The sequence below is a fragment of the Periplaneta americana genome, chromosome 10, assembly GCF_040183065.1.
Source record: "Periplaneta americana isolate PAMFEO1 chromosome 10, P.americana_PAMFEO1_priV1, whole genome shotgun sequence".
Lineage (NCBI taxonomy): Eukaryota > Metazoa > Arthropoda > Insecta > Blattodea > Blattidae > Periplaneta > Periplaneta americana.
Window position 1 is genome coordinate 30,761,589 of NC_091126.1, and position 14,232 is coordinate 30,775,820.

The 14,232-nt window shown below is 34.7% G+C and overlaps 1 protein-coding gene across 1 annotated transcript in view; it reads right to left on the bottom strand.

The window, feature by feature from the left end:
* Positions 1–699: 699 nt before the first annotated feature.
* LOC138707538 (vitellogenin-1) overlaps positions 700–14,232 on the bottom strand; it is a 66,458-nt gene continuing 52,925 nt past the window's right edge. The window contains exons 17-20 of the mRNA XM_069837080.1: positions 13,018–13,161; positions 9,443–9,911; positions 3,332–3,528; positions 700–1,794 (exon numbers count right to left, since the gene is read on the bottom strand). Coding sequence (XP_069693181.1) covers positions 835–1,794; positions 3,332–3,528; positions 9,443–9,911; positions 13,018–13,161 — 1,770 coding nt within the window. The 3' untranslated portion in view covers positions 700–834. The remainder of the gene's footprint in view (positions 1,795–3,331; positions 3,529–9,442; positions 9,912–13,017; positions 13,162–14,232) is intronic.

The window sequence follows — 14,232 nt, forward strand, 5'->3', positions numbered from 1 at the left end:
GGGGCGCATGCTATACCGCTCTTAACCCTCTGCAATAGGCTTGAGAGCATGCTGGGAACGGGAGCATACGTCATCTGCGCAAGACAGCCACGCCCGCTGGTTTTTGGGCACTGAGTTTTGCTTGTTGGATGCCTATAAACATATAATATCACCGAAAATGTTCCATGTGGATTATTCATAACTATTATCTGTGCATTTCGAACTGGCGTCTGAAGGTCAAGTAATGGACTGCATTTGGCACATGTGCTTACTCCAATTCTGGACCATTCTCAACTAAAGTCAGCTGGGACAGCTGGAATTATCAATGCTTCAGTTCAGTGACTCGTACGTGGTTTGCACTTTTGAACTTTGTATGTGACCTTGATCAGCTAGTTCGAAATGAACAGATAATAGTTCGAAACCATTCATTATTTTCATTGTTCATAAGTGAAAGTTTTTTTATTTAATTAAGAATGGATATATAGTTTACAACCCAGGAGAAATTTTCAATTTCTGGCGTCGCGTGAGTGGAAATTAAAGGGGATAAAACACATTTATTTTGAGAGGTTGGGATTTTAAGATCCGAGAAGTATAAAGTAAAACGGGATGTGGACTTTGGAGATATTCTTTATTTTAGAACGGAATTAGTTTTTATTTTTCAATTCACCGTCTTGAATAAGTAACTTCATTATACTCACTTTAATAAAAGTAATAAGACTGTTTTAAATTGCACTTAATTTATTACATATAAATAAGCCTTTAACACAACTACATGGGTCTGCTCTAAATAGAGAGATGGAAAACAATCCATCCCAAATTCGATTATTTTAAATAAACAACGAAGAACTACAACGTTCAATGACGAACGCACTTAGCTGGGATATCAACCTCCAGCTGTTTGTGCTCTCTTTTCTTGCTGAAGTCAGGGTTCACTCCTTTCTTCACCATTTTCAACCAGTGGCTGGCAGTTGGTCCCTTGGTCAGACAGTGGAACTTAATTTTCTTCTTCAACGTGTCGGCGGGTTTGAAGCGTGGGGCACACTCTGGCAGGGGTCGCATACTGAAGCAAATTTCTGTAACCTCTTCGACAACCATGGTGCGATGTAAAGTGGAGGTTTGAGGAGGGCTTGTCTTTCTTGAAGATTTCTCAGGAGCGCCTTCCGCAGATTCGGAGCTGGAACTGGAGCTGGAGCTGGAACTGGATGTGGAATTATTATGCAAATCAGAATTAGAAGCAGATTCAGATGACGAAGATGATGAGGAAGAAGACGACTCCGATGACGAAGAAGAGGAAGATGACGTATCATTTACCGGGTGCGGCAATTCGAATCCTCTGGACGCAGGGTTCCTCGGCATGTGCTTGCCGATGATATCGGTAGAAGTAAAGTTCCTGCTGACACATGGTTGTGCACGGTAATTCAACATCCAGGCATTATCTTCTCTGTCTCCACCAAGTCTGTACGAGTTGATAAAAGCTTTTGGATCGTTTAATATGCAGTTACTAGGTGTTGTGAAATCTGTAGTGGGCTCTCCATCAAATGTTCCACAGAGTCCTCTGACTTCGTCGCGGTAACCGTTGCTGGCCTGAAGCAGAACTCTCTTGCCATCATGGATCATGAGAAGTTTATGTTGAGGGGCCACCATGTATACAGCTCTACTTGGTAGTCTGTGTGCTTGAAGTACCAAATTTCCTTCTGCCATGATGTCCGTTGTTCTTGATTCCTCAATAATTATTATTCTGCCATTCACTTCCACATTAACCTCTGATGTAGGTTTGAAGGCCACAATAGTATTGTCCAGATTCATTAATATTTCCTGTGAAAAGTAAATTATTGAAAATTTAATGTTACAATACACATTTACTCACTTTAATATAAATTTAAAAAAAATTACTACTTCCCTCTCTGATGTATAAATTGTTCCATCAATTTAGTAGAAAGGCAATGTTCACCTACTTTAATAAAACACGCGGAACAATTCCCCTGCAATCGGCAAGCATCATCTTTTAGTACTGCAGTGGTATTAAATCTATGCTACGCGTACCTCCACGGGTGTTGTCTGAAGGGGTACGCATCCCACCGATTATTTACGTAAAATTGCTGACATTTATTTTATTATATTTGTTGATAATTATTGTATTACATTACAGTTTCTATTGCAATATCAACGCTTGTTCTTCCTTGCTTGAATACTATTTTACATAAATCATTACTATTATTATTCTATGAATAATTACTTTATAATAATAATAATAATAATAATAATAATAATAATAATAATAATAAAAATAATTTATTTATAGTACAACATCAATCATAGTCTTTTGTTAATTCTTATATAATTTCAATGCAGTTTGGAGGTACAAATATATTTTGGGGGACGTTAGCACAAAAAATTGAATACCACTGAGGCAGAATATGGAAGTCAAGGAATATTACGGACAGTAAAATAATCGATCATACGGGAATGGGTATTTAAGAGTTCTTAATTCAGTGTAAAAGCGAATATGATACAATGTTAATACAAATTAATTTTATTTTTTGGAAAAAAATATATATAAGAAAATAAATAAATAAATGAATAAATAAATAAATAAATAAATAAATAAATAAATAAATAAATAAATAAATAATTAAATAAATACATAAGTAAATAAATAAATACATAAGTAAATAAGTAAATAAATAGATAAATAAATGAGTAGAGAAAAAAAATATTAGGTCTACCTTACTGTCTCCAGCAATAACCTTAACATTTGTGCCGTTTTCAAGGCGTTAAATACCATTTGAAGAGTCCACTGCAAGAATGATGGACGTCACTTTCTTGTCGAAAATGAACCAAGACTGTCAATGCATAGCTTAAGACATATATAGAATCTGCATAGAGAGTTATATGGCATTAACACTGATAGTCATTGTCCAGTAATGATCGGAAAATCACAGGTAAGCTTTGAGCGATAAGCATTTCGAACTTTCAATTGCTTCTCCTGCAAAATGTATTCCAAATGACATCCATCATTCTTGCAGTGGACTCTTCATTTACTTTGCCATAAATACTCGGACTTGAAAGTGTTCGTGATATGATGCCTTACCGGTATGCGGGGGCTTGCATTCTCGTCACAACAGTTTTCAGCTTTCTTTACACTCAAAATCATTCTACTAAATCGACGGAGAAGTGTATTTTGTTGTCACTGCTTTTTTAACGAGATTATTTTCATTTTAACTTTCCTTTTATTAATGCAATACAAAACATGCTAAGTCATTGTTGAGTTCTTTGCTTTGAAGTATTGCAGGGGTAATTGTTGAAAACAAATCATATACGTATACTGTATAAGCATATTAAAAGAACATACCTTACGGCGATTGGATGTTTCACGTGCCAGTATTGCTACTGGAGGTCTGATAATGTCTGGAACGTCATCCAAGTTTTCGTCATCCTGCGATCTTTTGGGTTGATACTGTAACATCATATGCCACGCACTCGAAAGAGTGAGCGGGTACGTAGTGTTGTCAAACGTAGCGGCTTGACTGACATCAAGAACGCAAGTTGCTGTAAACAGATACATGAAATGAAGGTTAAGCACTTCAATAATGAGTATGAAAATATATACATGAATATGGAGATTTTAATCAATTTTGTGCTTATTTTCCTGTGTAAAAGTACACACATGGATGCACGGAAGTAGAGATCTGTGTTTTCATGTTGTCAGTACTGGGAAGCAGCGGCGTTGCATGAAGTTTTGAGCAGGGGAAGCTAACTCAAGTTGTCTTTCATGCAATATGAGAAAACGTATTACAAAAATACAGTCTTAAAATAAATAGTAGTCAATTTCAATTCAGCAGTCGAAGATTGGTTGGAACATCGTAAGTAACACCAATAAGGCATGACCTCAAATGGTACGTAGTAAAATTCACGGTTTACACATATCTCTTAACAAATAGACACGTATACGTATAACATTAGCTCACTCCCTGTCATACTTAGAGAAATCACAATATTAATACCATGACGTAAGTACGCGTCTGTCTTTTGGTTGTGTCCTTCATTGTCAGCAAGGGAGTCGGTCATTTGTTTTTTAAATCACACTTTAGTTCGTAAGTCAGTCTTGATAATACAATTGTCCTAAAAAAATTCAAGTAAATTAGTGTCAGGAACTGTTATTTCGCTCATTATTTATTATATCAGCCACAATGCACAAAACACTTCAACTGAACACAACTGACGAAAAGGGATAACTCGGAAACTACTTATTTTAAATGTTAAAGCTAGCTTCTTGCGAGCCTTGCGACTAGGGTAGTTTAGTTAGAAAGGGATGGAAAATCTGCGGGGTGGATTACACAGAAGAAACCAGTCTGCTTGGAAGCTGGTGTGTGCAGGCTTCTTGTTTACTGCTACATCACAAATCATCCTGAGCTGCCGTATCACAATATTTAAAGCTTAAATATATATTCTATTAAAATTAATAAATAATTTTCTCCATAAACTGCAGGTTTATTATGAAATTATTATTAACTGGGGAAGCTAAGCTTTTCAGCTTACATTGACGTTACGCCACTGCTGGGAAGAGATGGTGTACTTGGAAACACCAAAGTTATTCTAATTGGGATAATCTTATTATTATGGAAATGTATATTTCATTTTGGTTTCATATACGAAATTATAAAACTTGAATAACAAATTCGAATATAATAGTGCAGTAACCATCAACTCGATGCCCTGTGACGTCATCTCAGTTTGGCTTGCCGCTCGCTGCACTCTTGTTTCGCTTCAGTGGGCAAAAAGATTGTCGGAGGTTTGCAGTGGCAGATCCTTTTTATGATAATTCTTTCTCATATTGATCAAATTAGACTTAAAATAATATGAATGTTTAACACTGATATTTTGGTGTATGAAACCAATTGATTGAAAGATTAAGGAAGAAATGAATAAATCTGAATACTGCATTTTAGAATTCTACTTTTCCCTTTCATTTTGTTATGTTATAAAATATAATGTAACTTAACTTTAGTTAATGTACTTATACACGTGTGCCTCATTGCAAAATATGTAACAGAAAAAGTTACATAACATGAAAGCTGAAAGCTCGTCCCTCTACTGATACTATTGAACTCTGTACATATACATAACACCAGAAGAAATGTCCAAACTCTTCTGGCAGAACCCAAATGCTTCACTACAGCTGGATTAAGACACAGTAGGAATTATGGACCAAGACTACACAATTCAGTATTGAAAAATAATCCAGACCTACGCAGTCTACACATTCTTAAGTTTAAAAATAAAGTGAAAATATCTGTATGATATTTGATAAATTTTATTATTATTTTAAGTGTTACTAGCATTATATGTTACTAATATTTATTGCATTTATCTGATACATGTAACCTATAAGATAAAACATTGTAATAAATATATATAGAACATGCATATCTCCAATAAATGTTTTCTTAGCATCGCCACAGATACTCTTGACTGTACTTGTCACTATCTCTGTCACTAGAGAGTTATTGAAATTTATATTTTCCCCGCCATTCATAAAATATTTTGATATGATACCTCTTGCACAAAAGGGGAGATCTATGACTGAAACTTGATTAATATATTTCAATATTATTTGTATTTATCCTAGTAATAATAAACAGTTTGACTCGTAGACATTTTGTTTTTCAGCATTAACTCCCCATGATTGTATGAGAAGATTCGAACAGAACGGCAGTTACGTAGACCTTCGGCTCCCCCCTACTACCAATAATACATAATACAATGTCAATACGGCGGCTGCTGTCGTCTGCAACACAACGAACTTTTCTGTTGATTTTCGAGTTCATTTCTTTTTCTGGTTATTATAATGCTTATTTAAGTTGTGTTAACTCCCGCTAAGTGGTTTTATATTTTATTTTATCCGTCTTACTATTTATTTTATTATTGTAAATGTTTTTGTTTTATTACTGTTATTATTATTATTATTATTATTATTATTATTATTATTATTATTATTATTATTATTATTTCTAACATCAACATTATTATTGATCTCTGTAAAATTTATGTAGACTACTGAACTGTACCCGAGCACGAGCATATCCTCATTTCGGGTATAGTAGGTTATTTTACGACGCTTTATCAACAGCTTTGGTTATTTAGCGTCTGAATGAGATGAAGGTGATAATGCCGGTGAAATGAGTCCGGGGTCCAACACCAAAAGTTACCCAGCATTTGCTCATATTGGGTTGAGGGAAAACCCCGGAAAAAACCTCAACCAGGTAACTTGTCCCGACCGGGAATCGAACCCGGGCCACCTGGTTTCGCGGCTAGACGTGCCAACCGTTACTCCACAGGCGTGGACTTTCGGGTATATATTCATATGTATCATTTCAAATGTAAATTGTGAATAAATTTGAATTTGAATTAGAATTTTGTTACAGTGAATTGTACTCCGTGTTTCATTAAATTATATTTACGTAGTACTTAAAATAAAACAGACTCGAAATAATTAACCATTAGTGAAAATATTTAATGATCTCCTGTAATGCTATTTTTACGGGATTTTTTGCCTCTTTCTTGCGTACTACTTGCCCAATATTATACACAATGACCTGTGCAGTTAATGAACTGGGGAAACTTAGAGACAAATTGAATGCCTCACATTCATGCATTTGACCTGGAAAGAGTTTCGCAGCTCTTATAATGAAACACTCTTTGTCACTATATGGACGCAATTTGTTTGCAATCTGTAGCGAAAGTCTGAAGCTCAAGCGCATGCTGATTCACTGACAGAATTCTCGCTGCACGCATAGACAATGCTTGCCCTGACGTCCATTCCGTTTCGTAATGACGGACGCTGTAATAGTGTAATGGTATTAGTGATAAAGTTACTATTAACGAAGTTGTGAAATTTATTTCGCTCCGACGTCCTTCCATCCCCTAATTTACTGAAAAGTCTAATGTAAATGTTCACAGACAAAATGCCTAATTTACAGTAACGTCTAATGTAAATTAAGTCAAGTAAAATGTCTGAAAAATTGTTGCAATTATTACAATTTGTTATACAAGGTATATTTGAATACTAGCCGTACCCGTGCGCTCCGCTGCACCTGTTAGAAATAAATATAACGTAATTACATAATTAAAATAGGACATTTGATCCAGGGAACATTCGTGTTTCATAGAAGGATAAATCGTTTAATATGTTACTTAATTTAAATTGTATTTAAATAATTAAAATGCGATCATTTTGGTCCAGAGAGCACTCAGAAGTTACGGTAATAACATTATAGCATTATGTCCATCTAGAGAAACAACATTTCCAATGGTGAAATAATAATTAATTATACAAATCGGTTAATTTAGCTTTCTATATTACTTCATACAAATACAGAACCATTCTCTGTAGGCTATGTTTCATAGCTTCCGATTGTTGTTGTCCAAGGCACCTTACAGACGTAGTCATTTGTTTTCATTTCATTATACTGCCTTAGATGGCATTGCATTTTAATTTTAAAACTCATTTATCTCATTAAATATCAGTCCTATCAAAATTTTGCAAAGAGTAAAACTTATCGAAAATCATTTTTAAAGAAACTTTTGTTATGTAACATATTTCACAAAAATCAATAATAAGCGAGATATTTCGATTTATTTAATTCAGGCCCCCTCATAACCTCCATTTTAAATAACGTATTTTGAATGTCATATAGCCTAAAATCTAAGTTACATCGAATTTAATTTATATTACAATTTTCATATTAATCGGTTCAGCCGTTATCGCGTGAAAAGGTAACAAACATCCAGACAGACAGACAGACACAAAAATTTCAAAAAAGCGATTTTCGGTTTCAGAGTGGTTAATTATATATGTTAGGACCAATTATTTTTGGAAAATCGAAAATTACCACAAAAATTTCGGCTACAGGTTTATTATTATTATTAGTAGAGATAAGTGATACCGTTGAGCTAGTCGCCAACTACACTGAAAAAGTAAGTAATTGTAAGAGGAACACCTAGAAGAGGAAGGCGCAAGACTGTACCATCAAAATTCTAACCAAATGTTTGGAATGTTTTTGATTTAGTACATAATAGACATCAGCGCACAATAAACAGACTTGAGGGCTGGCATAGCAAATTCCAAAAGATGATTGTTACCCATCATGCGTCCATCTGAAAGTTTATCGAACACTTAAAAAAAAGATCAGCAAAACAACGAAGTAGCCTCCTCAGTACACAATTTTTGGCTGGCCATTTAAGAGTTAAGCATCGGTAAAGAAATCTTATCAAATTAACAAACAACAGGTAGAAAGGAGGGTTGCCATTTACCAGGCGTACAAAGGTAGAGGTGAAATTCGAACATATTTAAGAAATCTGAGTTACACGCTTTTATTGCAACAAGAACCCGTCCCTGAAGATGAAAATGTAAATTAGTGATTATATCTACATTTCATGTCAAAGCAGTGAAATAAACAAAAAATTTTGTCGGTATTTTGATATTTTTGTTATTAGACCTAATATCTTTATGCATAAGGCAGTGGATATTATATTGGTAGACTTTTCTGGTAGACCATGCTGTAAAGTAGACTTTATTTTCGTAGCCATATTTGTAGGCCTTCTGCAATTAGACAAAAAAAAAGCGGACCTCATGTCTTTGGACCAATTTTCTGTGGACCTACTGTCTGTGTTCCAACACAAAATATGATAAATGGTCGATGGGAAGTTTTGGTAGTTATATTTTATGAAAGCACCTGATTACACTCCATTTATATTATTTCTCTCATTGAAAATATTGTTTTCTGGAATTACGAGGTCTTGGAATAACGGAGAAGAAATGCGTGCATTAAATATCAGCTAACAATACTTATAAATTGTCGGTCTTACTAATAAACCGAGTATAGTTTTTATACGAGACAGAAAACGTTACTAATAAACCATGAATGTATAAACAATCTGTAACTATACAATGGGAATTGCTTTGCAGTAGCTATATATACGAAACTCCTTGTTTAAGCGTTGTATATAGAGAAAAAATGGCCGCTCCTCTAACAACTGTTCGTATCGACTGTCATTTTATGATGATGGATGCCTTGTAACCACAGAAAAACACACCAAAGAGCACAGAATAAGTAGAATATTATTGCTATAGCTTGTACTCTTTGACCAAAATATAGTGTGGTAATCGATCAGAGCCAGTTGTACTATCGATTCTTAACACGGCACACTAGAGCGCAATAGAGAATCTCAGATATTCTATTACCTTTCGTAATGACGAAAATATGACGTAGCTGTGTAACAGTTATACTGTTATATACGACGTATGTAGTGATTATTAGTAAGGAATTTACACACGACTTATAAACGAGCTACTCATTGTATAAGTATAAGAGAGTTAACCGTCTGTATACAGAGTTTTTATTAGTAAGACCGTGTATGTATAGGTGATATATTTAGAAAAAAATGTGTCAAGCTCACTTACGCTCGTAGTAAAGTGGTAAGGCCTCCCTAGCAAGACGGTCCAGTGCGGTATCTTGCGGGCTGGTTTCAACCAAAGATCTTGTCCACCGATTCAGACGAATGTTCGTCCATGTGGTGCTCATAAGCGGTGTATCTACGGACGCATTTAGAGCAGTGCCATAATTATTCACATCCACGTTAATGTTCAATCTTCCTGGGTTTTGTTCCTGCGCAATATTCTCCGTGACGTATGGTTGTGTAAAATAACGAATCCAGGTGTACGCTTTGTAAGTATTGTTGATCATGTCATCGGAAAGGTTTTCAAACTTCGCTTGTAATCGAATGCGATCCAGTCTGTTAGCCATTTCTGTGGCGTTGCGGCAAGATGGCAGAAGGTTATTATTGCCATTTGCCATTTCTCTCATGCACGCAAGAGCTGCAGGAGTTGACCTAATGGCGTTTCTTCGTTCTTCGCTCTGTTGCAGTTCGCCCTGGAATGTAAAGAGCAATTGATTTAAAGTTTACCGGACTACCAAGGGTGATTTCTGCAAGTCAAAGATTCAGTGCAAGATTATTTTCGAGGTGTTAACGTGTAATAGTAATAGATATTGGACAATACAGAACACCACACAGTAACGAATAAACAACAAGAGATTCACGCCATCGATCAAAGCACTCATACTGAGTTGCGTATGCATTTATACAAGCAGAAAAATATTATTTCGTAAATTTATATGAATATTTCTGCATAAAATGACTACTATGCAAGTGAAGATGACGCCCACTTCTTTATTATTTGACAATGCTTCCCGCAAAAATGAAATTACTTTTTTGTCTCCAATGATATTCTCGTTTAGAGTTAATTTTCTTGAAATATCGCTCATTAGATAGTAGGCCTATAAACTAATTTAATTACAACACATCATTCTGCATTACGCACACAAGATATCATTTAAGGTAGTAGTACACCTTTCACTAGTATAATTTTATTACAGTTAAACATTTTTTCCCAGAATCTATACGTCCACTGGAAAGAAAATTCGGCATATTTAATATAAACTTTCTGTATATCAATCTTTCATGTTTTTGAAAATCTAATAGTAATTTCTTTTAATGAAAATTTATGGAGTGCTTTGCCCAGGCGGAAAGCTTTTACATGGTAATTCAGAAAGTACTTAAAGTATTTTAGTGAAACTTTGCTGGCATCTTTAATCCTTCCATGTGAACAACATACTCAACATACTAAAACACTTTTAATGTATAATGCATAGTGTATTTTTAAAATAATATTGATTTCGTACTCAATTTTAGAAATGACTAATATTATTTAAAAAAATAATTATGCGTTCTACATTAAAGATTTTAGAGTATGTTGTTCATCTGGGATAGCTATACACGCATGCAAAGTTTCATTATATACCTTAAATTTTATTATTTTTGAGTTGTCAGGTAAAAGCTGTTTGGTTGAAAAGAATACTCCATAAAATATTATACAAAAACTATATATGAATATATACATATAGGTTGGAAGTGAAATAACCCTGCAGATTGAAAGGGACGATATGCTACACTGAAATGAAGAGCAAACCTATATTTCGTTTTGTGATTAAATTCACGGTTAATTAGAAAATTAAGTTTGAAGTTTCAGCAGTGCGGTAACATCGCCGCTAACACACTCTACTCGTGATACAGATGTAAGAGGTCAACGAACCCTGTGTGTATCGGCTGGTGAGCTACTCTCTGCCGCGACGTTGTAACTTGTTCGCACGTCCAGTGGCTTCAAATTAGAAGTTTCTAAATTTAAATTTACACGAAAACCGTCCAGGCTATTGAAATACGCCAGAGGGATAAATTATTCTTTATTAGATTTCCTATCGATATGGACAAAAATCGCGATCCTACTCGCAATTGTTACCGAATAAGAGGTTGTTACACATTTGGAAAAAAAAAATAGAAACTTTCCACCATTATGACATAGTTTTCTGTTACATACAACATGAGCTATTCTTTCTGAAAATCTGCAAACCTATTTCATTTCCACTATATTATATAAATTAGGTTTTTAAAAACGTTGAACGTGCTTAGTGATTTACAGAGAATGTATATTGAACATATAAATTTTTATTTCCAACAGACCCATAATTTCTGAGAAAAAATGTAGAATTGGAATTAAATTACACTAGGGAAAGGTGTGCTTACCTCTTAAACACACAGTAATACATATATCGCTTCATTTATTAGTTATACGGTATAAGTAAACTTTGTTAATATCGTACGAATTCCCGTGAAATAGTTTTCGATTATTGTAACCATTTTAATAATTTTCTATTTACAAACTTCTGTATTTATAAATGGCGTTAAAAAAAAGAGCTCGGTTATGGAATTATAGATATAACATTTTGTGGAATAACCTGCAGTGTTGTAAAATCCGGACGTTAAAAATTAAGTCTTAAAACTAATCGCTTCTCTTCATATAGTATTTTAAAATGAGTATGTAACGGTGTTACGACAACTGCTGCTCTATCGAGTGCTGATGGAGTAGTCCAAGGATTCGCTATGGGATTACGTGACATTCGTATTACAGTTTGGTGAAGTCTAGGAAAGAACCAACCAGGCAGTCCGCCTAAGCGGGATTGGAGCTCCGTATAGGAGACGGGTTCGCTACCCCTCTACAACGTCGGTCGCCTCTACATTCAAATTGGCTCGCACACAACAACGTAAGAATAGAACTGGTGACTTCTAATCTTTTGGAAGAGCGACCAGGAATTGTTCTTTCCTACTGGTTGCATATCCCATATTCTTTTTTAATGATCTTGTGTCCTTCAAAATTAAGAAAACTCTGTAGACAATAAATAATTTTCCTGTACAAATAATTTTCTCTCTTAGTTGCCTACAAATTAAACGATTTCATTCGTCATTTTATGTAATAATAAACCTATCTGCTACGAACTGAACAAATAATTAATTAATTCCAAGGCACAACAGCCCATTAAGAGTCAGAACCGATTAGCTGGCCGCTGGCCTCACGTCCACATGCTTCCACAGAGGTGAACGATCATCCAACCAGAACGTCGGTATCGTGTGGTTAGCAAGATGATTCCCACAGACTTATGACTGACTGTCTTAACCGGATTACACTACCTATTGCAGCTCCCCAAATTCATAACGGTGCTGGATGGGCACCGGTCCCATACAATGGCCGAAATTCATGAGAAAATTTATTTCCCCATGAGAACTCGAACCAATGTGCATTTCGTAATGTAAGTCCTAGGCAAAATAACTAAACAATACTACCATGCTTAATTTATTTAAAACAAGTAACCGTTAATTTTTTCACTTAAATGATTATATTTCAAGAACATGTTTACAACGTAAATTAGTTCATAAATAATGAACATGAATAAAGTCCAATGAATAGTTTACAAGAAATCTCTATAGGCCTATACAGAAAAACAGGTAGACTGAATGTTCTGGATTACATTTGAGTGTAAAAAATAATGAAAATATGTATTTATATCAAAATATCGAAATCTATTTTACAGTATTAAAATACTCCACATTAGAAAGTGAAAGGGTATTAGCATAGAAAAAACCTACCTTAATACGAAGGTTTCCGGAAGGCTTATCATTTGTGAATATCGAAAGACCAGCATCCAGATTAGAGTCTGGGTTAAATTCCAATGCTTGGTTGAAATTAATGATTGGCGGTGCAGGCATGGATAAAGCGGCGAACAAATCGTACTGGAAGAAAGACAAATGCAAGTTATATATTTAAACTATGACATAATATTAAGATTGAAGATTTGTATCATATGGTGTACTCTATTATATTTGAATTTGATGTACAACATTCTGGGCTACATAGCATTATTGAGTTTCCCTCAACTAAAACCAGTCTGTAGATTCAAGAATGCAAAACTTCAATTCGACACAGGAAAGGCACTAGCTAATATAGAGGGAATTTTAATAGTACATTATGCAACGAGCTATAATGGTAGTAATTAAGACGCGAGTAAGTTTGTTTATGAAACGAGCGCAAGCGAGTTTCATAATTTTCATACGAGAGTCTTAATTACCATTATAGGCAAGTTTCATACGACTTTTTATGCTCGACCATATTTCTAACTTGAAATTATTCATAAGTATTCATGTTACGGTTATGTAAGTGAGGAGCGGAACTGACCTGAATTGTGAGATGTGCGCAGACGCGAAAGTATTGATCTTTTCCTAGGCACGAATGTCACTGACCTTGATATAATCTAGAGAATAACATGAACATTAGGCTTGATATAACCTGGAAATTGATTTAGAATTGAAAAACGAGACGACAAATTGAATTTATTTGAATATTAGTTACTATTAATGCTAATTATTATAGTAGCAGAACATAACCTTCTGCGACAGTATTGGATTTCTAGCCTCCGTGACTTTTCGCTAATTGTCTTTCGATTGCATATCCGAGAATATTCGATACTTGTGGTTTTATAATGGTACAATGGTGATTTCTCATTGGCTGAATAACTGAATAATAATGAATAGTTGTACTTTAATGAGGTGCATTAAAGGGCTACTACCAGGTGTATAATTACTACATTTCGGCATGGTCGAGCATAAAATATGTTAACAGGAGAACACTACTTTCTTGCGACATCTTGCCATTCCTAGTATAAAATGCTCCAATACTTGAAACGGTACGTCTTTGTCCTGGAGAAGAGTGATTTGTAATGTACAACATTCAAAGTTAAGCTGTAGGTGTAGTTATCTATACTACGTGTCTGAAATCTGTAGAGTATAGGACACGAAACAAGTCCT